Consider the following 25,921-nt stretch of genomic DNA (forward strand, 5'->3'; position numbering starts at 1 on the left):
GGCTGAAATGATCGCGAACCAACTGATTCAAAAGTCGCTGCCTTTTTGTCTTTATATTTTAAGGGTTTTTGGGACGGTTTTAGAACATCATTCGCAATTGGAAAGGAACAAATTACTATATATCACCAGTCGGGTTTGAGCATGATGAGGTCATGTCCATTAATGTGGTCCATGCAGTTTAAATATACCTCGGACTAGTTAGATTCAAGCATTCAATCGATTACTTTATGTCAGCATGCAATTCACTCGTTCGTTTTGTCTGTCGATCCGATCCAAGAATATGATGGCTGATGAGTGATGACTTGCACTTGAGTTGAGACAGCAAGATTTGATCGACTTTAGCGTAGATGTCGATCAACTTCTTTTTCTTTTTGGACATTGATGTCGATCAACTTCATTTACATCAGATGTTTCATACTAACATCAGCATTAGAGTTTTGGATAAGTACGAGACCACTTAATATTTATACCCATTTTATCTTCTTGCCGGCGGATGACTCACAACCAAATGCAGATAACTACCTTTTGCCTTTTTACCTTATTTGCAAGGACAGCATGAACAAGTGGACATAATAATGGCAGTTAAAATCTGAGGTTTTAGATTTTGATCTGTGGTCGAATACGACGTCCTTCCAATGGTAGTCAAGTTTGGTTGTGCAAATTCCAAATCTATTTTGGATTTCCTGCATTCCGATTCTCATATTCCTATGGTTGTTCTAAAGCAGAAAATGAAAGCTGAAATTGACCTTCTCGGATCTAAGATCTCTTCCTACTACTCAAATAAAAGGTGATGTACGTTCAGGTTAATCAACTTCAATAAAAACATGCCGATCTTTATATTGTCATATAAATTTCATGATCTTAGGGCAATCTGATTTTTTAATAACTGGTTTTCCTGGCCCCAAATGAGATCCACTACCTTAAATCACTGTAAGAAAAAGAAATATTCACTATCAAATGCAAAATAGAATAGATTGGATGGTATCCCTTCTAAAGTTTCATCATGACAAGACTATCAAATAGATTTTAATTGGGGAGCGGATCATGGGATCAGTTGGGCCAATGGTTTCGGCCCGGATGCTAGGTTTTGGGCTAACCATTTCATGTTGGCTAATGGGTGGACTTACGCGTTTTTCGTTTTCAGTTTCTCAGATGATTATGAGTTAGTTCTGCAAACTTGATACTAAAAAGATCAAGAATCAGTAAATCAGGGAATCCGGGTCATGGAAATCTGATCCTCTTATCCTAACCCAGGACAAGCAAAATAGTTGCAACCAAACACATCAATGCCAAGCGGTGAAGCCCAAGAAACGATCTAACTTCACCACAAACTGCAAAACATGGAGGGCATTGTGGGAACTGCTTCAGCTGCGGCGAGCTTTGCGTCTGGACTATTCCCTTCTCACTCATCCAAGTCAGCGTCTTTCTTTCTTCCCCCAGCATCAGGTACAGAGACACATTCCCAATTTTTGTATGTGGGGGCAAAACAAGATTCATTTTCTTGGAATTTTGGCTTTTACTGATTTCTGAAATGGTGTTTAAAGTTCCGGGTCACTGTTATTTTCCTGATTTTAATTGAGAGTAACGGGAATTAGACAGTTGATTGCTTTTCCGTTTATCGCTGCAGGGCTGAGTTCAGGGAGGAAGTTCTATGGTGGAATTGGAGTTGCCCTGAGAAAAGAGAGGTTTCAGTTTCGTGTATCAATTTCTAAAGTTGCCACTGAGAGTAGTCCCGCGCAATCACAGGTACGAATTTCCTCTGTAGTATTTTGGTGCTGTTGTAAATTACTAAACAATTTGAATACTTTATTCAACTGGTATGCTCTGACTTCAGTCGGAGCAGTAGGCTATATTTAAATTCAACCTTAAACGAATTTCTCGAAGCCAACATATGTTTGCCTCCTTGTCATTGACATCAGTGTCATGAGCAGAGCCTTTCACTGAGAAGTGAGAAGTTCATATTGTAATGGTCCGGTACTTGTAAATAATCTGGGTATTACTAAAATGCTGTTCCAAGTTATACCTCTTCGTAGTCCCTTTCAGTTCTGTGCAGGTGAATATGACACTTGGGTTGAAGATCTCAAGTTTTATAAGTGTAATGTGCTTATCATATGTTAGTTTCAAGTGCAGAAACTCGCTGCTTCTAAGGAGAGCCAGAGGCCGGTTTATCCGTTTGCTGCTATAGTTGGACAAGATGAGATGAAACTATGTCTTCTGTTGAATGTGATTGACCCGAAGATTGGAGGTGTGATGATAATGGGTGACAGGGGAACAGGGAAGTCCACAACAGTTAGGTCTATGGTGGATTTACTACCTGAAATTAAAGTAGTTTCCGGTGATGCATTTAATTCAGATCCAGAGGATCCGGAAGTGCAGGGCCCTGAAGTACGTGAGAAACTCATGAGAGGAGAAGAACTCTCGGTCGTATTCACCAAAATAAACATGGTTGATTTGCCTCTTGGTGCCACAGAAGATAGAGTTTGTGGTACAATTGACATTGAAAAGGCCCTTACTGAAGGTGTGAAGGCATTTGAACCTGGCCTCCTGGCAAAAGCTAACAGAGGAATTCTTTATGTTGATGAGGTTAATCTTCTTGATGACCATTTGGTCGACGTTCTTTTGGACTCTGCTGCCTCTGGCTGGAACACCGTGGAAAGGGAGGGCATCTCAATTTCCCACCCAGCCAGGTTCATACTCATCGGTTCTGGTAATCCAGAAGAGGGAGAACTTAGGCCCCAACTTCTTGATCGATTTGGAATGCATGCACAAGTTGGAACGGTGAAAGATGCTGAGCTCCGAGTGAAAATTGTTGAGGAAAGAGCACGGTTCGACAGAAATCCCAAAGAATTCCGGGAATCATACAAGGCAGCCCAAGAGAAACTCCAGCGGCAAATTGCCTCTGCCAGGAGTTCTCTATCTGCTGTTACCATCGACCAAGATCTTAAAGTGAAAATCTCAGAGGTTTGTGCTGAGCTGAATGTTGATGGATTGAGAGGTGATATAGTAACCAACAGGGCAGCAAGAGCCTTGGCTGCTCTGAAAGGAAAAGATGAAGTAGCTGCAGAGGATATCGCCACTGTCATTCCTAACTGCTTGAGACATCGTCTCAGGAAGGATCCTTTAGAGTCAATAGACTCGGGCTTGCTTGTGCTTGAGAAATTCTACGAGGTTTTTACCTAGGTTTTTACCTAGGTTTTACATTTCTTTCTCATTCATTTTGTTCTGGGATCGTAGTAGAAATGATTGTAGAACTTTTTGGTACAAATCTCAGTTCTGATTTGATCATCAATTCTAGTTCTAGAGCTGCAATACAGAGAAAGAGTAAAGCTATTACTGTAGTAGGCTTAAGGCTGATATGATCCATTGTAATAAGGAATTCTTTCTTTCTAGTCTTCTCTTTGAAATTGTAGGAAATTCATCTTGTTTTCTCTATTTTTGCTATAATATGGTGTTTCGTATTATGTCGCATTTGCCAATCCGTACTTCACTGTAAACCATAGAAAACACATTTATTCGAAATACCCAGTTTTCATAGTTCTTTGAGTTTATAGGGTCATAGACTCATAGATTCACGAGTCTCGTCTGACAAGTCTTGGAGGTGGACCTCAAAACTCTAAATAATTAAACATGCTATTCTCTACCAATAAAAATAATTATGTCAATACTGAAACACATACATGGTATTATTGATAACTTAATTTTTTTAAAAGTCTAGAAACAGCATCCATTATCATTTCTGTTCCCTTTTGCAAGCATCGGTCCCGTAGCTCAGTTGGTTAGAGCGTTGGTCTTATGAGCCGAAGGTCGCGGGTTCGAGCCCCGCCGGGACCATCATTTTGGGTTGTAATACTCATTTATAACTTTTTAAGTTTCTGAAAATTCCTATCAGCAGCATTCGCCCCAATCCCATTCAAATATGTTGTTACCTTCTCTCTGCAGTCACAACATTAATGATTTTGCAGGCAGCTTTCATTTGTCGCCTCTTCTACAATCAATCCTTTCTGTTTTGCAGGCACCACATTGAGTCACCCTATTCTCTATACCGACACCTCCGCTTTCAGCCCAATGTGCTATGTTTGCCTTCAATTGCAACCCCTTTAAGTTTCTACCCTTGCATATTACCCTTCCACCTAAAACTTCAAGCTGCGCTCATAAATGCAAAACCTCTAAGCCACTAACATTTACTTCTTAGCTAATACGTTCATAACGCGTAAAAACAATAACGTTATTGTATGAGGTTCGTAATATGCATTTGTTTAAGGTATAGTCTGAGACTTTTGCTCCGATCAGGCTTTGGAATGTGCATCAACTTTTGAAGGATTGAATGAAAGTGAAGAGGTTGGTAACATATAATTTCTTGATTCTAAAGTGTAAGTAAAGAGTTGCCTGTTGTTGATAAAGTATAAAGTTAAAATAGAAAATACAGTTGGCCTCATTGTTCTGACATAGGTATAAATGGAGCAAATAATTGCATCTGTTGATCCTCCAGTGAATAAGTTTGCTCGTTTCCATTCATCACATGGGAGCCAAAGCCACTACCATTTTCCAGTTTCCATGTTCCGAGGACCCCAAATATGGAGTTTATTAGAGTACTGATCAACAGAAAACAATAAAGAAAACCTGACAACTCACACACCATCAAGCCTTATTATAAACATGCTTCTTGACTCTCTCTCCCCATATGGCCTATAATTGCTAGTTGTTGCTGTTGCTGCTTTAATATCTGACTCCAGAATCAGACATCATGCAGCTTCGTAATTGTGGTAATGCGATTTGCTAATGCCAAGGTTGTTCCTCATTTCTCTTGGCTGCTTTTTCTCCAAAAGTATCACATGCACGAAAAGCTTCCTTTATATTTAATCATTTCCAGGGATGAAAAGATCAACAAGAATCAATTATCCCTTCGTGTCAAACTTCATCTTTTTGACTTGCTTTAAGCGCGCGGATTAGTTAACCAGGGCGTTCAAGCATTTTTGCGGTGTGTAATGGCGTTCAAGAAACTACAAACGTTCGGGATTATCCGTGCTAATTCGTTCTGCTGTTTACTTGCATTTTCACTGAAAAACGAAGCAGGACACCTGTCGGAGTGCAGTCGTTCTTGGTTTGTTTTCCTTCTTGTTTGCTTTACCCCGAAAATGGGAAAACATTATCCGTAGTTTGAATATTGATGATGAAAGTACGGGGGAGCACACACTTTTTGCGGGCTTTTCTTAGTCGTATTACAACACTCATACAAACTCAATAAAGGTAAATTCATGTATAGATAACATTACAAGAAATTCAGACAAGCGCTCAAACTTAACATCCATTACGTTGTATGTCTAAGAATTCCAGCTCCTTGCATCCTTGTGCTTTGCCTGAGCTACTGTTAACGGTCGTTGAATCAACGCAAAATTCCTCCTGAAAATGTAAGAAGCAAATGAAAACTTGAATTTGGGGAGGAACTATCAAGTTCCTGCAATGTATTAATTACCTCAATGGTTTACACCAATAAAGCAACAAGGCAGAAAGAAATAATGTCATTGTCTGCTGGTGCTAGTCTTCGTAGTGCAGAAAAGAAGAAGGCTTGCTGAAAACTGGCCTGTCATCTTTTACGTCCTCTTTCCGTGTTGCAGCAGCTGTAATATTTGACAACTCATTGGAAAAACTAAATCCTGGACAGTGGGTGCTGCCTGGAAAAGAGTTAATGTTGCTGGACTGAAGGGGTTCCCTTTGAGAAAACATATGGCTGTGGCCTGAAATTGCCTGCGCCTGGAAATGGAGTGGCAGAGAGTTGAAAGAAGAGTACTCCGCTGCTCCTCCTACTCTTGTATTACCCGAATTTTCATTTAAAATCCTTTGAAGTCGAACCATTTCCCAGTTTGTTTCCAATATTTGCGAAGTGGTAGTAGTAAGAGTAGAAGTAGAGCAAAATCCCTGTTGATAACTAGGGTAAAGTGTTGAATCCTCTGGGTCTTCGTTTCTGATTCTTGATGGGTTAAAACCATGATTAGGGTAGGCCTGCAATTCACTGGAAGACGACAGTACAGCCCCATCAGTAAAGAAACTAAAACCCGAAATCGAATTATCATCATTCAAATGCTCATTTTTCTGAATCATCCCGTCTTCAGATATCAAAAACCGGCCACTTTCCTGTTGCATTTGCTGGCTTCTGCCATTCTGAGGGCTATGATATTCAGTAGCATTTGCAGCAGTCGAGTGATAATTACTACCCAAGGCTGGCTGCTCATCTAGCGCATCAATCGCGGCTTTAGCTTCCTTGATTAGCCAATCAATGGCTTTACTCGGGCGGTCATAGCCGAGCCGATCCTGCACATCATAGAACTCAATCGCAGTTTTGGGCGACAGCCTAAGGCGCCTGTCCCTCGGCCCCCTCGCCGTGCATACTTTGCTGTGCCTGTCTTTTCTGCCGGCGGGCCGAACTATGCGGTCGCAAGGGACTTCAATCATCTCCGCTTTTCTTTTCTTCGCTTTCGATTTTGGCGATGCGAAATGCAAGACCTCTTGCATCAGTCTTCCATAATTGATTTTTATGTGTCCTGACGCTGTTGAAACCGCACTGGGAGATGCAAAGTCTGCCCACCTCTCATTCTGAGCGTGGAGTGATTTTTCTCTGTAGTCCTGCGTCTGTCCAAAATGCTGGTGATAGTAACTGCGTACAGCTTCTGGACCAGGTTCTCTGATTGCTCCATTTCTACTTTTACAGTTCTCACCATCTTCTGGTTGATCTTCCTCATCGTCGGGCAGTCGGAGTTGATTGCCAGGAGAATACATGTTTAAAGCAAGTCTTCTTTTTCTCTTCCTCCTCCTAACCTTTTTCACTTGATACCTTTAGCTGTTGGATTGGCTTTCTTTGTAATGTTCTTTTGGGCCCTCAAAAAATTGCAGCTCAGAAGCCAATAAACTGCTTTACATAAAGATTATGCGACGTTAACATTTCACTATTGATGATATTTTATTATTCTGCTCGTCCCATATTAGAACATGTAGATAAGAAAGTCATACATATGCATCATGTGTCCTGGCAGCCAAGTGTAAAAAGTGAAATAGATATGAATAGAAGATTTGTTGCAGTTTTGATTTGGATGTTGAGAGCCGTATTTCCATGTCACTTAATAGTACTAGAGAGTATAGACCATATTGATGCATGCATGTTAACACTGTTGCAAATCAGAATGCTGCCCCCTACCCCCTACCCCCTGCCTGCCTGTCTCATTATTGTACTATCTAATAAAGCAGAAAAATGGGCCGACTCGTTTCACTCCGCATGTTGGGATTCACATTCCACTTTCCGGCACATCTGCTTACTAATCTCATCACAAGTACGAATGTTTGATTTTACACAATTACTGTAACCTGTTTATTGATGCCTACACATGATTATGTGTAAACATAACCGCATTGTCTATTGATGTGGTTGAAGTTTTTTACTAAAGGATAATTTACCTCGACACAATTGCGCATCAGATGAATTGCAATTTTCGCAAAAAGGGTGCTGATTTCAAGAGAGATGGGTCTCACTCAATGAATAGTCCCTTATAAAAAATTAATATTTTGGTATTTATAGGGGTGTTGAAAATTATATGGTGTGGTGGGTTATATATGTTTAAGGTGTGTCTCATATATACCAAATTACTTTTTTATCCTTACCATTCAATACTTTTTACTAATGAACATCATCTATAAATTCAAATTCATAAATTATTTAATGTTTAATATTTTAACGGACTACGTTACACAAAGTGAATGGTAGACGTATAAAAGTTGGGTTCACACTTAATAACTGGGCAAGACCATGCACAAAAGGGAAAGGACATATGGATGGGAATGGAAGCGTGATGCAGTGAAGAGAGAAAAGCATGTGGGCGGAACCCACTTGGCATGATTAGCCCCTGAATTGGTATCGGACGTTTGCTTTTTGTGGTGACGTATTGGGCTTTGCGGATCAGTTTCCTTACACGAAAACTTTTTCAAAATGACTTCTTAAGATTTGTACGAAAAGTTACTCGCTTATCCATATCTAGGCCCAAACATTATGATTCCTTTTCTTCTATGCAAAATCAAAATTTCAGTTTTTTATTTTTATTTTGTTATTAGTACAATGTGGTGGAGTTTTGAAAGGAAAAATTTGGAGATTAATTTTCTTTTATTTTTTTTAAATCTCACCCAATCCAACTTTGGTTTTGATGTTCATAAAAATGGCCTGTTCAAAAAGTCTCAAAACATCCAAAATAAAGAAAAAAAAAACATAAGAGCCTAAAGAAATGTAAAACTTAATGTAAGGGGCCGAATTTGGGTAAGAGTCCATGCTGCCTTGAGGAAGCTCAGTTCAGATAAAGTTCCTATGGAGTTCGATAGGAGGCGCTTTTGAGAAATAATTTGATCAAAAGAAGTCCAATCAAGAGCGCCAAATTGAAGCCTCACAAGAAAATTTAGGGATTTGGAATCCCCAGCCAAAGTCAAAAACACTTGGTCCACAGGTGACCTAAATGGCATCTACATAGGTTTTCTGAGACACTCCAAAAAATCATATAACGATTAGCCGTCTCTTCTAGGACACGTGGCGCTCCCAACTGAAAATAACAGATATTCTTAAAACCTTGGATTCCAACTAGGGGAAACCATCTCCTGATCCACCTCAACGAAAATCCAGGAAGGCATCCTTATCTCCAAAAGATATTCTCATTTACAGCAATTTCATCATTACTCAAGAATTGTGAATCCTCCAAAATAACCCTCCACCAAATCCCAGGAAAATCCTCAACTGTTGGTAGATAATCTTTCACCAAAATTGTGGAGGATTCAACCTTATCTAACTACTTCAAGATCATACCCCATCAAATTGTGAGAATTCACTATTGAATCCATAGAGGATTCGATCTTCTCCAACTAGTGATCTTACCTATAAATAGAGAACTCCCCCGTGGAAGAAGATAACTTGAACTTGACACTATAAATTTTCACCTTCATACTACTTTAATTTAAATGAACACGTTAAAAATTTGTATTTAGAGTTTTATTTTTCAATATCAATCCTCTATTGTCCATTACTCTCAATTTTCACCTCATTTTGACTCCTTCACTATTTTATAGTCTAAAGTATCATTTTTTTTTTTTTGCATCTTGTTTAAACAAATCAATTACAGATTAATCATTTTTTCTAAATTATAAATTAAATATAATCTATTCATTATGTAATTAATTTTAATTTGACTAGATATAACTAAGTGTTAAAATTTCTGCCTTGTATTAGAGCTCAATTAATAAGGAACGGAGTTAAGTCGGAAAATGTGGACCCTTTTCAAATTTCATCGTGTAGTCGAGTCGAAAACACATAGGCATTAACCAGAAATGAATTCCTACAGTTTTGGAAGATCAGAAACCCTCATCAAATTAGCCCAACGGCTCCGCCTTGCTGATCAGCATAACAATGCTGATGTCTTGGATGACAGCAATAAAGTTGAAGATTCTAAAATTCAAGATTCTGACGCCTCACTGATTCCTCAAGTAGGACTCAAGCCCAGCAGAGCTGCGGTCTTGATCTGCTTGTTTGAAGATGAAAGGGGCAATCTTCGTGTAATTCTTACCAAAAGATCTTCATCAATGTCCTCTCACTCGGGTACCACCTTCTATTAATACGATAGTTATTGTTACAAATTGGAGTGGGATGCCTTTTCCACTATGGGGATTAAAGATATTATTTTGGATCATATTTTCAGGTGAAGTAGCTCTGCCTGGAGGTGAGTGGGAAGAGAGTGATGCTAATGATGTCGACACAGCTCTGAGAGAGGCTCAGGAGGAAATTGGGTTGGACCCCTCAGTTGTGGAGGTTGTAACGATTCTTGATCCCTTCCACACTAAGGTAATCGGCTTTTAATTTGCTTCTAATCTTCAGCTCCTGTTTTATGTTCGTGATTTGCTACCTTGAATCTGTCCTTTTACGTTTCTTGATTTTCAAAGGATCTTACTGAAGAGGAGGTTAGAAAATGATGAGGTTTGGCTAATCTGTACAAATTGTTTGTGTTAGAACCATTCTCGAACTTTGTCTGTAATCTTTCCAACTAAAAGCTGATTTGTCATCCTTGGCTATCTCGAAGTCTTGCTTAGGATTTTAATGATTTTGCATTCTGAGATCTAGAATATCCCCAGTTTCTTTGCAGCGAAATATTACTGTAGTTCCAGTGATAGGAATAATTTGGGATAAGAGGGCCTTCAATCCAGTCCCAAATGCTGCCGAGGTGGAATCGATTTTTGATGCTCCCTTAGAAATGTTTCTCAAGGTTCGTTTTCTCTAGCTTATATTTGGGTCATGTTTTTCAGTGATCTCATGTTAGAGCTGAACGTCACACTAAGATTTATTCATGTGCTCAGGACGAAAATCGAGGACAGGAGGAGCGAGAATGGATGGGTTGTAAGTATTTGCTCCATTTCTTTGATCACCAGGACGAGAATAAGTCCTATGTAATATGGGCTCTTACTGCTGGAATCTTGATCAAGGCTGCATCAGTTGTATACCAACGGCCACCTGCTTTTGAAGAGCGTAGGCCTACATTCTGGAACAGAAGTAGCCATTGAAGATATGTGACTCTGCTATTACCTTCTGTTTAGGCTACTTGTGAAATTGTTGGATGAGTTTTGTTTGTGGTGCTCTGGATTTTATATGGATCGTGGGCAAAAGTTTGAACTTGCTTATGAGTGGATTCTATTTCTTTTCAAGTGCACCCATAAAAAATATATGCTATCAGCCCCATCGTTTAGATTGGGAGATGCAACATATATATTCTGATAACATACAAGGCCAAAGAAATTTATAGAGAATGATGGTGACACAGATAGAAATGATCATATAACAAATTGCTTTTGTTTTGTTGAATATACACAGTGCCTGCATTGCTACAACATAGTATCATAATGGCCTTTTATGACCACCCGAAAACAGAAGTAAGAAAGTAGACTGATGCTAGAGAAATTGGGTATAGAACCAGCACAAGATAACGTGTCCAGTGGGGAAATGTGGTGCAGAAGCTTGTAAATATACTCATGACGATGCATATTATTAGGACTACCTGAACTTCTGCAGAGACATCTGAAGCTAAATTGCGGGTGTAAACTGGTGCAAGGAACAATCAGACCTATAACATTGTTCATGTACACACCACCGTATATCTTTCAAAGCAAAGGAAAGATCTCAATCACTTAATGTTGTGGGAACAACACAAATCATATAGTTTGATGCAATGTAGTAATGATATGTGGACTAGAGTGGAACATACTGCAGAAAGCGTCAAAGAAATGGATTTCTGCGTCTTCTGTCTGGCTGAAGAAATAGACTGAACTGCGACTCCGCAGTTCATAGCAAAGGGTATAGCCAAGTATGAGACAAAGAAGGAAGACAAGTTTGCAGCTTGAGCGAAATCCACAACAGTTCTGATCAAGGGTTCTGAAAATGCACAACATGACAGTCCCAACTGTCAAGAAGAAAGGGCTGTCAAGTAATTTTCGACCAAGAATTACTTGTTTGCCTTGTTTGCGTGCTGCTAGTTAACAGCCCCTGCGTTGCTTGGTTGGTATTCTGCATTTCAACTTTATTTGATCAGAGGAATAGCGTTCTGCAATAAGTTGAAACACATTGTTTAGGTGACTTTTTACCTGAGAATTGTTAACTGGAGTCTGATTGGATATATCAGAAACTAATTTGGTCATTCCTTTGATGAATTCATCCTGATTGATGCGTCCATCAGCAGAGGTATCTAAAGATGCCATGATGTTTTCCACGTTACGGTTTGTGCTTGAATCATCATCATCCATATGTACTCCTAAGAGCAAAACTCTGAGTTCTGCTGTTGATATGGATGCATCATTGCTTTTCTTGATTTTATTAAACAGCCTGTTGAGAGATATACATGGAGAAAAAATATCAATCCCCATTAGAGCTTCTGGACATAAAGACATGTCTACGAATAAACAAACGCTTCCATGATTTCGCTGAGAAAGACGAAGAAACAAGAACTAACTCTTGTATTTTTTGGGTATCATCAGGTTTGCCATTTCTTGATATAAGTCTCATTAGCTTGTCTTTGGCATATTTACTCATCAAATACTCAAATCTCCTGTTCTGTATCCATGGCCGGAATATCTGCATGACGAAAATTTTATAGTGAAAGAGATGTAGCAAGTTAAACGTTATAAGAAATACACTTGATGCCCTTGAAAGTCTTGTTATTACCTGATAGAAATTGTAAGCAGCCAGCAAAACAACTGTGATGGTGAGAGCAATAAGAATAATGACTCTTTTCGCTGATGATGAATGGAAAATCGTTGCAAGCTGAAGGATAAGAAACGGAAATAAGGTTATTAAAATTATCCGAGCAGTATAGCTTGTTTCAACATCCGTAACTACTCCATAACCTGATGAGGGAAAGAAACCAATAACCTGTTAGACCAACATTATCACTTATGTAGATCAAGGGAAAAAGAACCAGTAGCGCCTCTTAGAGTGGTTTTCTTCTGGTCTCCAGAACTATCATTAGTATCAGACCCTGACAGATAATAGCTTCCAAGAACAACAACAGAGCCCCATATCAGTGTGAGAAGCATAACTGTTGTTCCTGCTACTAGTCCCATTCCCAGTTTGGCCCGTTGTTGAGCAGCAGCAGTACTTCCTGTAAGGGCGGATACTTGATAAAAAGTAAAAATTTTGTAAGATTATTTGCAAAGCATAAAGATTTCTGTTTGAATTATAACCATATTATAAGATTCAGACTTTTCTTGTGGGCTTCTGTCCTCATTAATCTTGTACTCTCCATGGTATTAACAAAATAATACGGTGAACCATATAACTACTGCAGAATAAATAGAGATATCCATAGATAATTAGCTAACAAGAAGGCACATGTTTTTGAACGATAGTTGCTCTTTCCGTTAGTCAATACATTTAAGATAAGGGTAAATTATATTTTTGATCCCATAAGTGGACCCGATTCCAATTTTAGTCACATACTAAGGGCAATTCGCACATTTGGTCCCGTAAGTGGATTTTTTTTCCAATTTCAGTCCCGGTTGGGGATTTCCGTTAAAACTTAACGGCAGCTGCTGAAATCCGTTAAGTGCTGTTAAATATGAAGGGAAAGCTTGTAGAATTGGAGGGAAAGCATGGAGAATTGGAGGGAAAATCAATAACTTGGTGGAAATTAGACTATACCCTCTTCTTTCTATTTAAATGTAATTTTTCCAAAGAAATATTGGGATCTATTTTTATGTAATTTGTGCAATTTTATTTTTGAAGCTATGTGTAATATCTGAAAATATGTTTCGATTTTTGTAATGTATGTTAAATTTATGTAATCAGTGTTAATTTTATTTAATTTCTATAATTTATGAAAAATATAGTTTAATGTGATATTTAATATCTGAAAATAATAAAAAAATATGATATTCTGAATACTTTTGAAATATCTGAACTTAATGTGAAATTTTTTCTGTAATGATGCAATTCAAAAAATTTATATTTTATGAAAAATTGTTGAAAAGAGTTTCTGAAATTTTTTTAAATTTATTTTTCTGAAATTTTTCTGAAAATGTATGAAATTTCTGCAATTCATTTCATTTCTTCTGAAATTCCAAAATTCTGAATTCCTAAATTTTTTAAATTATTTCTGAAATTTTTAAAATTTATTTTAATTTTTCTGTAATCCTATGAATATTAGGAAAAAAAGTTGGGATTTAATTTTACGTAATTTCTAGAAAGTATGTGTAATTTGTGTAATTTTATGAATATGTATAACTTGTGTAAATTTTATGAATATGTGTAATTTGTGTTGTTTTATAATTTGTGTTAATTTAAGAAAATATGTGTAATTTCTGAAAAAAATTTGAATTTATTTTTCTGAAGTTTTTTTTGGTAATTTCTAAAATTATATATTTATGTATTTTTTAAATTTTATTTTAATTTTTCTATAATCTTATGAATATTGGGGGAAAAATTTGGAATTTAATTTTGTGTAATTTTTTGAAAATGTGTGTAACTTGTGTAATTTAAATCACATTTCTTCATTTAAATAGAAGGGAGAGGGTATAGTGTAATTTCCACCAAGTTGTTGATTTTCCCTCCAATTCTCCATAGTTTCCCTTCAATTCTACATGCTTTCCCTCCATATTTAACAGCACCTAATGGATTTCAGCAGCTACCGTTAAGTTTTAACGGAAATCCCCAACCGGGACTGAAATTGGAAAAAAAATCCACTTACGGGACCAAATGTACGAATTGCCCTTAGTATGGAACTAAAATTAGAATTGGGTCCACTTATGGGACCAAAAATATAATTTACCCGCAACTTGCTGTAGATATTAAAATTAGCCGCCTGGATGAAACAAGCAGGAAGCACCGATTTTTTGGGGTAAAGGGACTGGTGACACTAGTGATTATATTACGGAAAGAAGAAAAGCTTGTTTTAAATAATTAATTCCTTGAAACTTGAAAGTAATCTTCACCTACCCCCACTCCAAAAACGACTGAAACCTGTTCCCTGAATAATTCAACTATTAAGCAGCCAATATTTAAACGAGTATCTCAGAACAGTCAACCTCATCCATCACTCAGGTTTTGCTTGGAATTTTCCGACTATGACTTCAAGCGTACATAGGAGGAAACAGACACCTGGAGTTTATTACCACTTATGTTTATAGTCTAGTTGTATTGAAATATGACGATAGATCCACTGCCCTTCAACTCAAATTTGCAAGGTAAAAAGATTGAAAACGGGGGGAAATCAAGATAATGAGCTTCCAATGGATTCAGCGATAAGTTAGAAACCCAAATTCGTTAATCAAATGAAAACAAGAAGAACGGAAGACAGGTTGCCTGAATGCGCGGGCCAGTGGCCATATATTTTCTTTTACATAGATAAACAATTGAAGTACTACTGCTGCTTCCCCGCAGGATATTAGTATGTAGACGGAACATCGGACATGTGACATTATGCAAGAAGCAGTAAACCGAAGAGATGAAAGGAATTAGAGGTCATGAATCTTGATAACCCGATCAACGGTTGGTCGCAGGGCCTGGTAGAGAAAACTGTAGGCTGCTTGAGTTGGGTGAACTGAGTCAAAGAATAGATATTTGGAGGGATTAGCACAAACAAGCGATGCTGGATTACACATGAATGTTGTTTCTATCAATCCACTCCCACAGCAACCACTATTCACGTTATCGAAACCTGCAACAAGTTATTACAATTTATTAAGAAAACACAAAATAAATTCAACAATTTAAAATAAATTTATTCAACTGTTTAGATAAAATAATATTATAGATGAAGTTATAGAATATTATTAATTTTGTAACTATATAAGAAAACAGATAAGAAGAAAGAATGTGTTGAAATTATAAACATATTTAGTTAGGAAACCCTTGTTTGTTTCCAAACCAACTTCGTTCTAACATTTTATTTTTATATTAAATAATTTTCAACATCTTAAATCATATTTCAAAAATTAAATATTGTTGATAAGTTGATTGGAATAGGTGTAAATGAAGTGGGATGTGGATGTACAGTGAAGGCATTTGAAATTAATAAACTCACCATATCGGGAGGGCCTCTGGATGATGTCGTTTAAGGGTTTGTATATATCAGCATAATAAATGATAGTGGAGCTTGAATTTTGCATAGCCTCCAACATTTTCTGTAGCTTCTGATTGTAATCCAAAGCAATGGATGAGAGAGAGTGGTTGCATCGCCTTTCACCCTCTGCCTCCCCGGACGTAACTGTGATCACGATGGGTAAGCAACCAATTGGTGGAAGCCCCACCAACCCTATCACCTTAGCTCCTTCTTCCCGCAAACCCTACATGCATGCAGAACCGTATAGGTGGATTATAAACCCTGGAATACACATGATGTATAAATTTTATGTACCTGTATGAACTGCTTGACATGTTCCAACAAGAATTGCTGGTAGCTGGTGATGTTGTAGGTCTGGCGTCGAAATGGGGTGGCGAAATAGTTAAGGACGATGTCGTTTGTGCCAGCGCTTATGAGAAATGCGGCCTTGCTGATAAGAGTTTTGGTTCTTTCCTTACCGATGGCCGCCTCAAGTTTTGCTTTGTACTCTTTGAAATACTCCAGTTGCCTTTGCACAGAAATTACACCCTGATAAAATCACGCTCAATGCTTACTCAATAATATACTACACTTTTTGTTGTTCAGGATAAGGTATTCAATATTTGTAATCTTCTCATTTAAAATAATTTTAAAATTTACATATTTAAACCTTTGCTTTGTGGGACTTTTAAAATAGTCCTAGAATAGATTACACTCAACGTTTTAGTTCCATGTCCAAGTTTTCATAAAAAAATAGACAGCAAGGGTACGTGCAATGCATGTATTCATTATTGACTACTCACACAACTGATTAATTTCCTAGTACAGTCTTTGTTGCATTCTCTATTTGACGTGTTTCATATATACAAGTCACGTATATAAAGATTACATTATTGATTTCATATAAAAAGATATTTTATACACATGAATGAAATGGAATAGATGATGAAAAAGATATTAATTTCCTAGTACAATCTTTGTTGCAATATTGCATTTCATGTAATTTAATTGTACCTTACCACATTCATTATCATTAATTGAAACATACAAGCGCTTGACTATATGTTTCTCCCGCAATTAATTAATATCTTTCATTTTTATTAATTACATGCAAAGCAGCTTCATATAAAATTAATTGCACCAAACATAATACTGTACTTAATTAACCAGCTCAAACGTTTCTTGTAAAAAAAAAAAAAGGAATTACGCTTAGCTGAGCCGTGAGCGGGTCGAATCCGGACCCGGCGGAAGCAAAGCAAACTCCGGTCATCAGGTCCTCAAGCGTAAGGTTGGGGTCCAGATAAGGTGGCACGTATTCTTTGATCCCCACATAAGTTGCTGTTTCAAGAAAAATAGGAAAAAAAATTAAAATAATTGAAAATTCTAATCCGAATTGAATTGGTAGGAATTAATTATTTAACAAGTATAATGTATGATTGACACACAATTTTAATCATGTTACTTGATAAGTATAATATACATGCTATGCGATTGATTGGCTCGACCAATTTGAATAAGAATTTTTCTCATCCTCGCCGCTTCTCTCCATATATGCATACAATTATTATGAATATATATACAACAAATTAAATGAAAGAAAGCAAATAAAGCCGAAAAGAAATATAAAGAAAAATGAACTTGCCCATAAAATCAGTGACCAATCGGCCATCAGTAAACCTCCCAGTGGGAACGCCGTTGACAAAGTCCTTCCCGTACGGAGGGAAGTTGCTCTTGAAAGGCGTTTTCACATAGTTGTTGTTGCCTGAATCCACTGTGGAGTCACCGAACACGACAACTGCCGGAACCGAATTGTTGAATGGCCTCTTCAGATGCGCAGATTCAGCAATACTGATGATCAACAGCAGCAGCAGAAAACGAAGCGGGGAAGGGAACCCGCCGCCGGCAGACCACAACATGTTTTGCAGTGAAAGGAAGAGAGTTAGAGCTGTGTGAGTGTGTAAATTGAATGAGGGTCACCAAATCAAACGACTTTGCGCAGAATCTCTGGATGAGCAATTGATAGATTCCTGAAAGGGGAAATTATTCAATTCTTGGCAAGTGTGTGTAGCTTGCTTTGGTTGCATGGACTTCCTCGAGTATTTAAGGTGGTCGATACGGATTTAACCAACTGTAACATTATTATTTGTACTTACTGACGCACGGCCACGTAAAACCCACGCTGACTGTTGAGCACAGTAAAAATGAAATTTTTAGGAAAAATTCTAGCTTCAATCTAGTTTGACCGAACCAAATCAACTATAAAATAAGTGTATCATATTTCTGATTAGTCACTTTTTGTAAGATGTACAGTACTAACCACATGACAAGTATGTTGCACTTATTATATAATTAGTTCAAGTTTGATCCAATTGAGTTTGGACTAGAATTTTTTTATTTTTACTCCGTTAACTTTATCTACTTTAATTTTGATATATCTTTTAAAATATACAATTAATATTAATTTGATTTAGGGTTTCATAATTAATTTAAAAGGGGGAAGTTTTGTCTATGCTGGCAAAATTGATGATGGGGCATTCAACTGGGCTGATCTTGAGTGATTAAAAAGTTTTTGCAATCCATATGGGATTTGAACTCACGCCAGTAGAAAAAATTTATGCTTTTTTTAATTACTTGAATCCTCATTTATATTTTTATGCCCAATGTATATATTAGCTATATACCTATTACATTTTATATTTATATTTATATAATTTAAACAATTAATATATGATATTTTTTTTTCCACAAAAAAATTATATAAAAAAAATCAATATTATCAGCATAATATGATTAATATCAATATAGTTTATTATTTTCTATATACTATGATATAGATTACGTATATTTTTGAACTTGATCTAGTTGGCACCATATCACCAACGTGTTGTTGCCACCTTTGATTTATATTAGAAATAATACCAATTTAAATATCATGTGCAAATCCCATGATGATTTTTCAGCAAATAATGTATTTTTCAATTAAATCGAACTAAATGTAATATAAAAAAAATCGGGTTAAATTGATATTGATATAATATAGAGGACTATTATTAAAATGGGGTATAATTTACGTACTAAATTTTTATTTTTCTTTGCCATGTAAATATATACCACAACCTCATAAATGTGTGTGTACCAACATATTTACAAGAAAAAGAAAAGAAATGAGAAAAATACCGGCATCGCCAATTACATTTTTCACATATTTTAAACATAAGAGATTTGATTTTTCATATTTTGAAAATTATATATATGAATAATAAAAAAAAAATCCAAAACTATAAAAAATAATGCTAGCTTGTACAAAACTCACATCCATTCACTTCCTCCCCCATCCCCTATAGAATCTAGAGCGTATAGTGTATGCATGGATAACAATGGTACAATTCCAACGTAGCATGACAAGGCAAGTGAGCATGTTTGGTGAGATTCCTTTTGAGAAATTTAATGCCGTTGAATTTATACCCTTAACATGCCGTATATGTGAATTTATATTTTTGGATTTTGTGAATTATTAAATTAACATATTATGATGATATTCTGTGTGATATGATAGATTATGTAGGTACAAATTCAAATTAGCATAATTATAAAGACGTTAGAACTGTCAAAATTTAAACTAAAATGAGAAATTTAAATAACTTTACGTGGTCAAAGCATTTAACTAATAACCCAATTTAAATTAATATGAATTGGGTTCGGGTTAAGGATGCTAGGCTTCAATATCAACGCCTGATACAACCAAATCTTATGAATGGGTCTGATTTCATTTGTCACGTGATTGATTATTTTTTTTTAATTGTACACTAATTGTAAGATAAGTATATTACACTTGTCATATAATTATTATAAATGCAGCCCAACACGCTGTTTTGTTTTCTGATTGGATGAGATCTCAAAATCATCATTCCACTAAAATCGCGTCCAGTATAACTTCCAAGTTACGACTTAGGAGAAAACTTCCAAAAACTAGAGACTACATAATCATAGTATATTAGTCATAAATTAAGCAATCCTCTGCTTTTGATCATATTTTGCCTGCCTTGTTCAACACTTAAGCCATCAAACTGCCCGCACTACACCTAATTTGTTGCAATCCACTTGCCCCTCCCTCCTTCAATTTCAAGATAAGGGAAAATCTACCATTTTATTGGTTGTTAAATGGCAACTTTCTCAATTCCCATATATCCTCCTCCAAGATTACAACTTCGTTTATCTCATCCTTGTGAGTTTTCTTACATCAGGGTTGGTATTAATTTGAATCATAGTGTAATGTACTGTAAAGCCAGAGATTAGCACGAAAATCAGCATTTGCTGGAGTTGTCTGACAGTGGGGATAGAATATAAACAAGTAAATGACAACTGCTAGGTTTATCAAGTGTGTAACCGTGGGCGATGGCGCCGTGGGGAAAACGTGCATGCTCATTTCTTACACAAGCAATACTTTCCCGACGGTAAGAAATTCTGTGTCTATGAAATTTTGATTACTGGCTTATAATTCTCTTTTGTTTCGTGTAGGATTATGTTCCAACTGTATTCGACAACTTCAGTGCCAACGTGGTCGTGGATGGGAACACGGTGAACATAGGCCTCTGGGATACTGCAGGTAATAATTCAAAGTACCCTTCACAGCAACATCACCCTTACACTGTATTATTAGTAAGATTATGTTACATAGGACGGTCTCATGTAAATGCCGGATCCAGGGCAAGAAGATTACAACAGGCTACGGCCTCTAAGTTATAGAGGAGCAGACGTATTTCTACTGGCTTTTTCCGTAACCAGCAAAGCCAGCTACGAGAACATATACAAGAAGGTTACCCACATAGTTTTTTTTTTTTTCTTTTTACCTTTTTTCTCCCATTATTTCCCTTAATTCTGAAATACAATAGTGGTCCTATTCTATTCTTTCACACAATTAATGTGGTCATTTTTAATCACAGTGGGTTCCGGAGTTAAGACATTACTCTCCAAATGTACCCATAGTACTTGTGGGAACCAAACTTGGTAAGATTACTAGAATTAATAATCCTTGTCATTAACAGGCAACATTACTAAGAACATTCGAGAAATCACGTACTGTATCATGTTAACTTGTTTGTTATATATGCAGACTTGAGAGAAGACGAACAATACCTAAGGGATCATCCTGGGGCGGTTCCTATAACAACTGAGCAGGTAAAAACTTACAAGAAAAATAGAATATTTATCTACTCATATATGGTTCAGTTTTTGACATTCACCACAGTAATTTTGTGGAAGACGTATAGTGTGGGAGCAATGGGGTAATATCTAATTTTTAACCAGGGTGAAGAATTGAAGAAGATGATCGGGGCAGTAGCTTATATTGAGTGTAGTGCCAAAACTCAACAGGTAAAATGAATGATTAATCATAGCATGCATCCATCTTTCCTCATTATTTTTCAATGTTGTGCTTCAGAATGTGAAAGCCGTGTTTGATAGTGCAATAAAGGTTGTTTTGCGCCCACCAAAAATGAAGAAAAAATTGCCACGCTGCAAGTCAAGAAGATGCACATTCCTTTGAAATTCAAGATCCATTTTTACCTATATATATGTATGTGTATCACTGAGAACCAACTTTCACCTTTTCTTCACCTCTCTGAGTTTTGTTGAGAAATCATTTCAGTTGGTTTGATTAATAAATCAGTACTACTTTTCAATCAAAGGAGAGGTGAAAAAATGGTGAAAGGATTAATGGGTGATACAATTCTATGCTGTACGAATTTTTTTCTTCTGTATCAAAACTACATTCATCTTATAAATGTTGTTACTCCTTTTGTTCATCCAGTTCCCCCCAAATTACGACATTAGTGTACCCTTTTCATTCGAGAAACAGAGGCGGCAGCCCACCTTGCATCCTCAAAGTAGGTACAAGGTCTGGAAAATGCTGCACTCCATGTCCAAAGTTTAATGATTTGCATCTACTTAATTCTTAAGAAAACGAGGATTACATGTTGGGATCATTTTTTTGCACACAAGGAATGCATAGGGTGTAGCATAGATCTAACTGTAGGAACAAGTATTTTACTTAATTAATGTACGTAATTCTTACACCTAACATTGCTCTTATAACTAATGTATTACATATATACTTGATGACATTCCCTGTATATATATATATATAATTAAGAAACTTGGCAACAAGATTCTTAAAGCTTGGCCTTTGTCTCTAACATGTCTAGCAGTTCGAGCCGGACAGTAAAATATTTAAAAACAAAACAAAAAAAAAAGGTAATAGCATATGAATAGTCTGATCCATCTGCAGGGTTGATAATTCTTATATAAAGCAAACCTCAATTCCCCAGAATTAACAATTAATTGGGTGTAATAAAGGATACACCCGTGTTTTGCGGATCATGACTTTCTATTCTATCCCCCCCTCAGTACCCTTTCAAGGAACAGACATAAATTTACATGTTTTTGATGAAAAATAGAACCGATGAATTTCAGTGAGCTGGTGGGCTAGAAATGTGTGATATATATATATATATATATATATATATATATTATATACTGGTTTATGATATGAAAAGAAAAAATAGTGTGTGTAAATCGAACAAACTGATAAATCATATCATTTTCATTCCCCATATTTTGATGAATAAAATGTTAGGTCGCAACAAACATAGCTAGCTACAACAATTAAAGAAAAATCGTATCAAAGTATATTCTCAACTTGTGTCACTGCAGTCCCACCAACATGTTAGTATGTCAACTCCAGATGTTACTAGATCAAAGCATAATGAACTAGGCACCACAATTTTATAATACACCAATATAAAATGACAAGTTCTATATTGTCAGTGAGGTTCAAATTCAAGCGATCAATTGAATATTTAACCACTAGGGCGCCATTTTTATGGTTTCTTTCCTTCCTATATGTATATATCACAAATATACAGTATCTTTGTATATGTTGGACAGAAGATTTGAAGTGAATATGTATGTGCTGATGTTAATGTAAAGGATTTGCATGTGCAACAAAAATTGGGCATTAAATCTGGCCCTGTGGTGCATTTACTAAGAGCACGTTTTGCATTTAGTGAAGGTTGTAGGCGCATTTCGCGCAAGACACGCTTACCTATTCCATTTCTCATAAGTAGCACCATTCAATATTATTGTCTTCATCTTCTACGTTTAACATAATTAATTATTCACCTCCCTATTTCTGATTAATCCAGTTACAGTTCCACGTATACATGTACAAGCTATATTATGTGTTTATAATTTTTTATGCAACTAGCGATTCAATCGATGTTCTATTGTAGCAAGTATTATCCATTACGGTCTCGTTTGAGTCACAAATGATGTGATTGTAGTTTAGTGGTGAGAATTCTACGTTGTGACCTAATAGTGACTAATACTACATGCATTTGGGGTTGTATGTGGGAACAAGATTATGTGTCCCTCCAAACCCTTTTTCTGGGAGCTAATGATGTAGACAAGCATCTCATAATAGTTGCAGACAAAAAATTGCCCAAAGTCTCATCTTCATAACAAGAGGCTCATACAAAGTCATACTTACGAAGCCAAAATAGATAACGTCTCGCGCAATAGAACATCGATCGAGTACTAAACTAGCTACTTTAAATTTATAATAGAAATCCTTACATCATTAGAGTTTTTGTTATGTGTCTATTAAGTAAATACTTGTACAAGTATTTATAGGTATGGACGAGAAAGTCACCAAAGAGGAAAAGCTACATAATTATAATATTAATATTCGATAAACATCACCAAAACTTGTAAGACTATTTTTTCCCCTTGAAAATATTCCCACCATAATTATTGGAAGTGGATGATGTTTGTACTTCGACCGGGACCCAGCATTAATGGTATTCAATTTTTCTTTTTTTCAGAGAGAAAGAAATGAAGAAATCAACATTATGTTTGGCTTCATTTTTTGGCCATCTTCGAGATGGCTCAAAACCGAAGCAATGTTTGGCATTCAATATTTTGTCAATTTTTGTCTTGTTTCTAGGTATTTTGTAGGAGTGAGTTGGGGACAAAACAAAAATTTCTCTCTTCATTTACAAATAAATTATATACATTTTTATACATATATATAAAAAAGACATGATTTGACAATAAACAGTACTTTTTGTCTCCTCACTACCCAACATCAAATATACCAAACTTATTTTATATTATCTCCAAAAACAAATCCAAACATACACACTATCTCTAACTTATTTTTATTTATCTTTGTTTTTCTCTTTCTATCTCCACAAAATACCCAAAAACAAGTTAAAAACAAAATCAAACATTATGCAACTGTTGGCTGTGTGGTTACATACAACAATTATATTAATGGTATTAACAGTGAAGTAATGATTAATTTCATTAATTTTTCCCTAACTATTACATTATTAATGATTTTAACAATTTTCATATATAAAAAGGTTACAACTTACATCCTTTATTTCTCTTCCTCTGACAAGAAAGCGAACATTTGTAATGCACAAAAATTACTTGATATAAAATTAGACACATATTGAACAGCACCATAACTTGAATATATGTTGAACAACGCATTCATGTGTCTAGTTATATATATATATATAGAGAGAGAGAGAGAACACGGTGTAGGACACGTTTATAACTTTTTTGATAATTTTAAAAAAGTTTTGGGTTATCTTTTACAAAGAAAAAAACATTCTTTAGGATAAATAAAAAAAAATTAATTTACTTTTCTCGAACTAAAAATTTTGGGATGAATTAATAAAAAAAATGAGAGATGATCATGATCATTTACCTAAGTTGAATGATTAAAAATAACTCAATTCGTCTTTTTTTTTTAAAAAAAAAAGTTGATTATGTATATTTTAGAAGCCATATATTCTTGTTAACAATTTAGATACAGGACATGCATGTTTATTTAATGTTTTATCTTGATATTTTATATATTAAATATTTTAATTTTACAAAAAATTAAAAATATATGATATACGTGTTGTGTCGTGTACTTATATATTTTTCATGTCATCGTATTGATATGGTGTTTGGTGTGTGATTAGATTTTCTGTAAGAATAATGAGGGAAGGAATGGTAGTAAGAATGGGTATTAGTTTAATCATAATAATAATTTGGATGTGGGAATCAGACGGGACAGCCCCTACACAAAACAATTACTGTCCTTAATCTTCATTTGTAAGGGAATGAAGTATACACAAACACACTGATATCAGCGGAAAACAAAAAAACAAAAAACGTAGTGAAAATCCCAACCAATGTGACAAACGGATAATCACACCTTTTTCTATCCAAACTATAACGTAACGCCCTTCAAACTTTCGTCCTAACAATTAAAATTTGCACTTTCCAACCCAAGTCAAAAAGGTGGTATTAATTAATACAATGAATACCAGATACCAAAAAGCATTAATCAATATCAAGATAAAAGTTTGACAATATGAGTCAATCAGAGAATTACTCTGTTTGACTTTCTCAGATTTCTATAATTTTTATTAAAGATTACATGCATGCATCATATATCATTGTCATTAAGGGAATTAATATATACGTATATATATATATGTGATTAATCATGTGTATTTATGGTATTCAATGTATGTATAATTCTTGATAATTAATTAATCCTCATATAAATTAACGTACATGTACTCAACACCAGAATTATCTTATGTTTTATCTCATGTAATGCCAATTCAAATGTATAAGTAAGGATTATTCTTTAAATTATATATGCGAAAAAAAATTGACATAATTTATTTTTAATATTTTGATCTTATCCAAGAATGTATGTAGTTTTTTGTTTTTTATTAGAAAATGTGAAATACATATGTGATGAAAACCCAATCCTAATTTATAATAAGCAAGATTATGTACATTTTTAATTTCATATGACAAGGGATAAACACTTTTAATTCTCTATTTTATGAAAATTTTAAAATAATTCAAAAATAGAGAAATTTGACACATTTAAATATATACTTAACAGGATTTTCAAAATTGGAGAGTGGAGCGGGCAGAGAGCGTCTTCTAAAATTGAAAAAAATTGACGTGTCCATTAATTGTATAAACAACAAAGTTAATGGACATGTGCATTGCATGTGCTTTTTTTTTTTTTTTTGACAATACTTGAATATGGAATTAAATATATTGAAATGATCAATTTTGGACTATTTTAAAAATCTCTTAGTTGAATTTTTTTTGTAAGATTAAAAATGTAATTTGGCGGTTAAAATAAAATACTACAATTATGTAAACAAATGGAAACATATGAAAACCCTAGATACGTATACGTTGCCGCTTCTTGACTTTCAACGCCCCCATTTATT

General features: G+C 35.5%; 6 protein-coding genes and 1 non-coding gene across 8 annotated transcripts; 4 read left to right on the forward strand and 3 right to left on the reverse strand.

The window, feature by feature from the left end:
* On the forward strand, positions 1,178 to 3,461 carry LOC105167870 (magnesium-chelatase subunit ChlI, chloroplastic). Of its 2 annotated transcripts, none has more exons than XM_011087713.2 (3): positions 1,178 to 1,446; positions 1,628 to 1,746; positions 2,119 to 3,461. In XM_011087713.2, exons 1-3 carry the CDS (start codon positions 1,341 to 1,343, stop codon positions 3,178 to 3,180), a joined length of 1,287 nt encoding a protein of 428 aa, XP_011086015.1. In that variant the 5' UTR covers positions 1,178 to 1,340; the 3' UTR covers positions 3,181 to 3,461. The 2 variants fall into 2 exon arrangements, with proteins under 2 accessions (XP_011086015.1, XP_011086016.1); XM_011087714.2 differs by having other exon boundaries at positions 1,182 to 1,446; positions 2,131 to 3,461.
* TRNAI-UAU lies at positions 3,758 to 3,831 on the forward strand. Its single transcript has one exon. It is a non-coding gene; the product is annotated as a tRNA-Ile (tRNA).
* On the reverse strand, positions 4,743 to 6,929 carry LOC105168576 (transcription factor TCP4-like). The gene is made up of 2 exons (XM_011088711.2): positions 5,474 to 6,929; positions 4,743 to 5,400 (listed from the first exon to the last, which is right to left on the reverse strand). The coding sequence occupies exon 1, from the start codon at positions 6,772 to 6,774 to the stop codon at positions 5,536 to 5,538; it is 1,239 nt and encodes a 412-aa protein (XP_011087013.1). The 5' UTR covers positions 6,775 to 6,929; the 3' UTR covers positions 4,743 to 5,400; positions 5,474 to 5,535.
* On the forward strand, positions 9,271 to 10,716 carry LOC105167871 (nudix hydrolase 15, mitochondrial). The gene is made up of 4 exons (XM_011087717.2): positions 9,271 to 9,619; positions 9,720 to 9,862; positions 10,161 to 10,280; positions 10,372 to 10,716. Exons 1-4 carry the CDS (start codon positions 9,352 to 9,354, stop codon positions 10,573 to 10,575), a joined length of 735 nt encoding a protein of 244 aa, XP_011086019.1. The 5' UTR covers positions 9,271 to 9,351; the 3' UTR covers positions 10,576 to 10,716.
* LOC105168577 lies at positions 10,807 to 12,806 on the reverse strand. Its single transcript, XM_020696016.1, has 5 exons — positions 12,764 to 12,806; positions 12,571 to 12,662; positions 12,227 to 12,433; positions 12,015 to 12,136; positions 10,807 to 11,887 (listed from the first exon to the last, which is right to left on the reverse strand). Exons 1-5 carry the CDS (start codon positions 12,804 to 12,806, stop codon positions 11,542 to 11,544), a joined length of 810 nt encoding a protein of 269 aa, XP_020551675.1. The 3' UTR covers positions 10,807 to 11,541.
* LOC105167872 (GDSL esterase/lipase At5g45960-like) lies at positions 14,746 to 17,672 on the reverse strand. The gene is made up of 5 exons (XM_011087718.2): positions 17,242 to 17,672; positions 16,807 to 16,937; positions 15,915 to 16,148; positions 15,582 to 15,843; positions 14,746 to 15,215 (listed from the first exon to the last, which is right to left on the reverse strand). Exons 1-5 carry the CDS (start codon positions 17,513 to 17,515, stop codon positions 15,013 to 15,015), a joined length of 1,104 nt encoding a protein of 367 aa, XP_011086020.1. The 5' UTR covers positions 17,516 to 17,672; the 3' UTR covers positions 14,746 to 15,012.
* Positions 19,768 to 21,352, forward strand: LOC105167873 (rac-like GTP-binding protein RAC13). Its single transcript, XM_011087719.2, has 7 exons — positions 19,768 to 20,053; positions 20,118 to 20,205; positions 20,306 to 20,415; positions 20,543 to 20,606; positions 20,713 to 20,777; positions 20,907 to 20,972; positions 21,040 to 21,352. The coding sequence occupies exons 1-7, from the start codon at positions 19,955 to 19,957 to the stop codon at positions 21,142 to 21,144; spliced, it is 597 nt and encodes a 198-aa protein (XP_011086021.1). The 5' UTR covers positions 19,768 to 19,954; the 3' UTR covers positions 21,145 to 21,352.

The sequence above is a fragment of the Sesamum indicum genome, linkage group LG8, assembly GCF_000512975.1.
Source record: "Sesamum indicum cultivar Zhongzhi No. 13 linkage group LG8, S_indicum_v1.0, whole genome shotgun sequence".
Taxonomy (NCBI): domain Eukaryota; kingdom Viridiplantae; phylum Streptophyta; class Magnoliopsida; order Lamiales; family Pedaliaceae; genus Sesamum; species Sesamum indicum.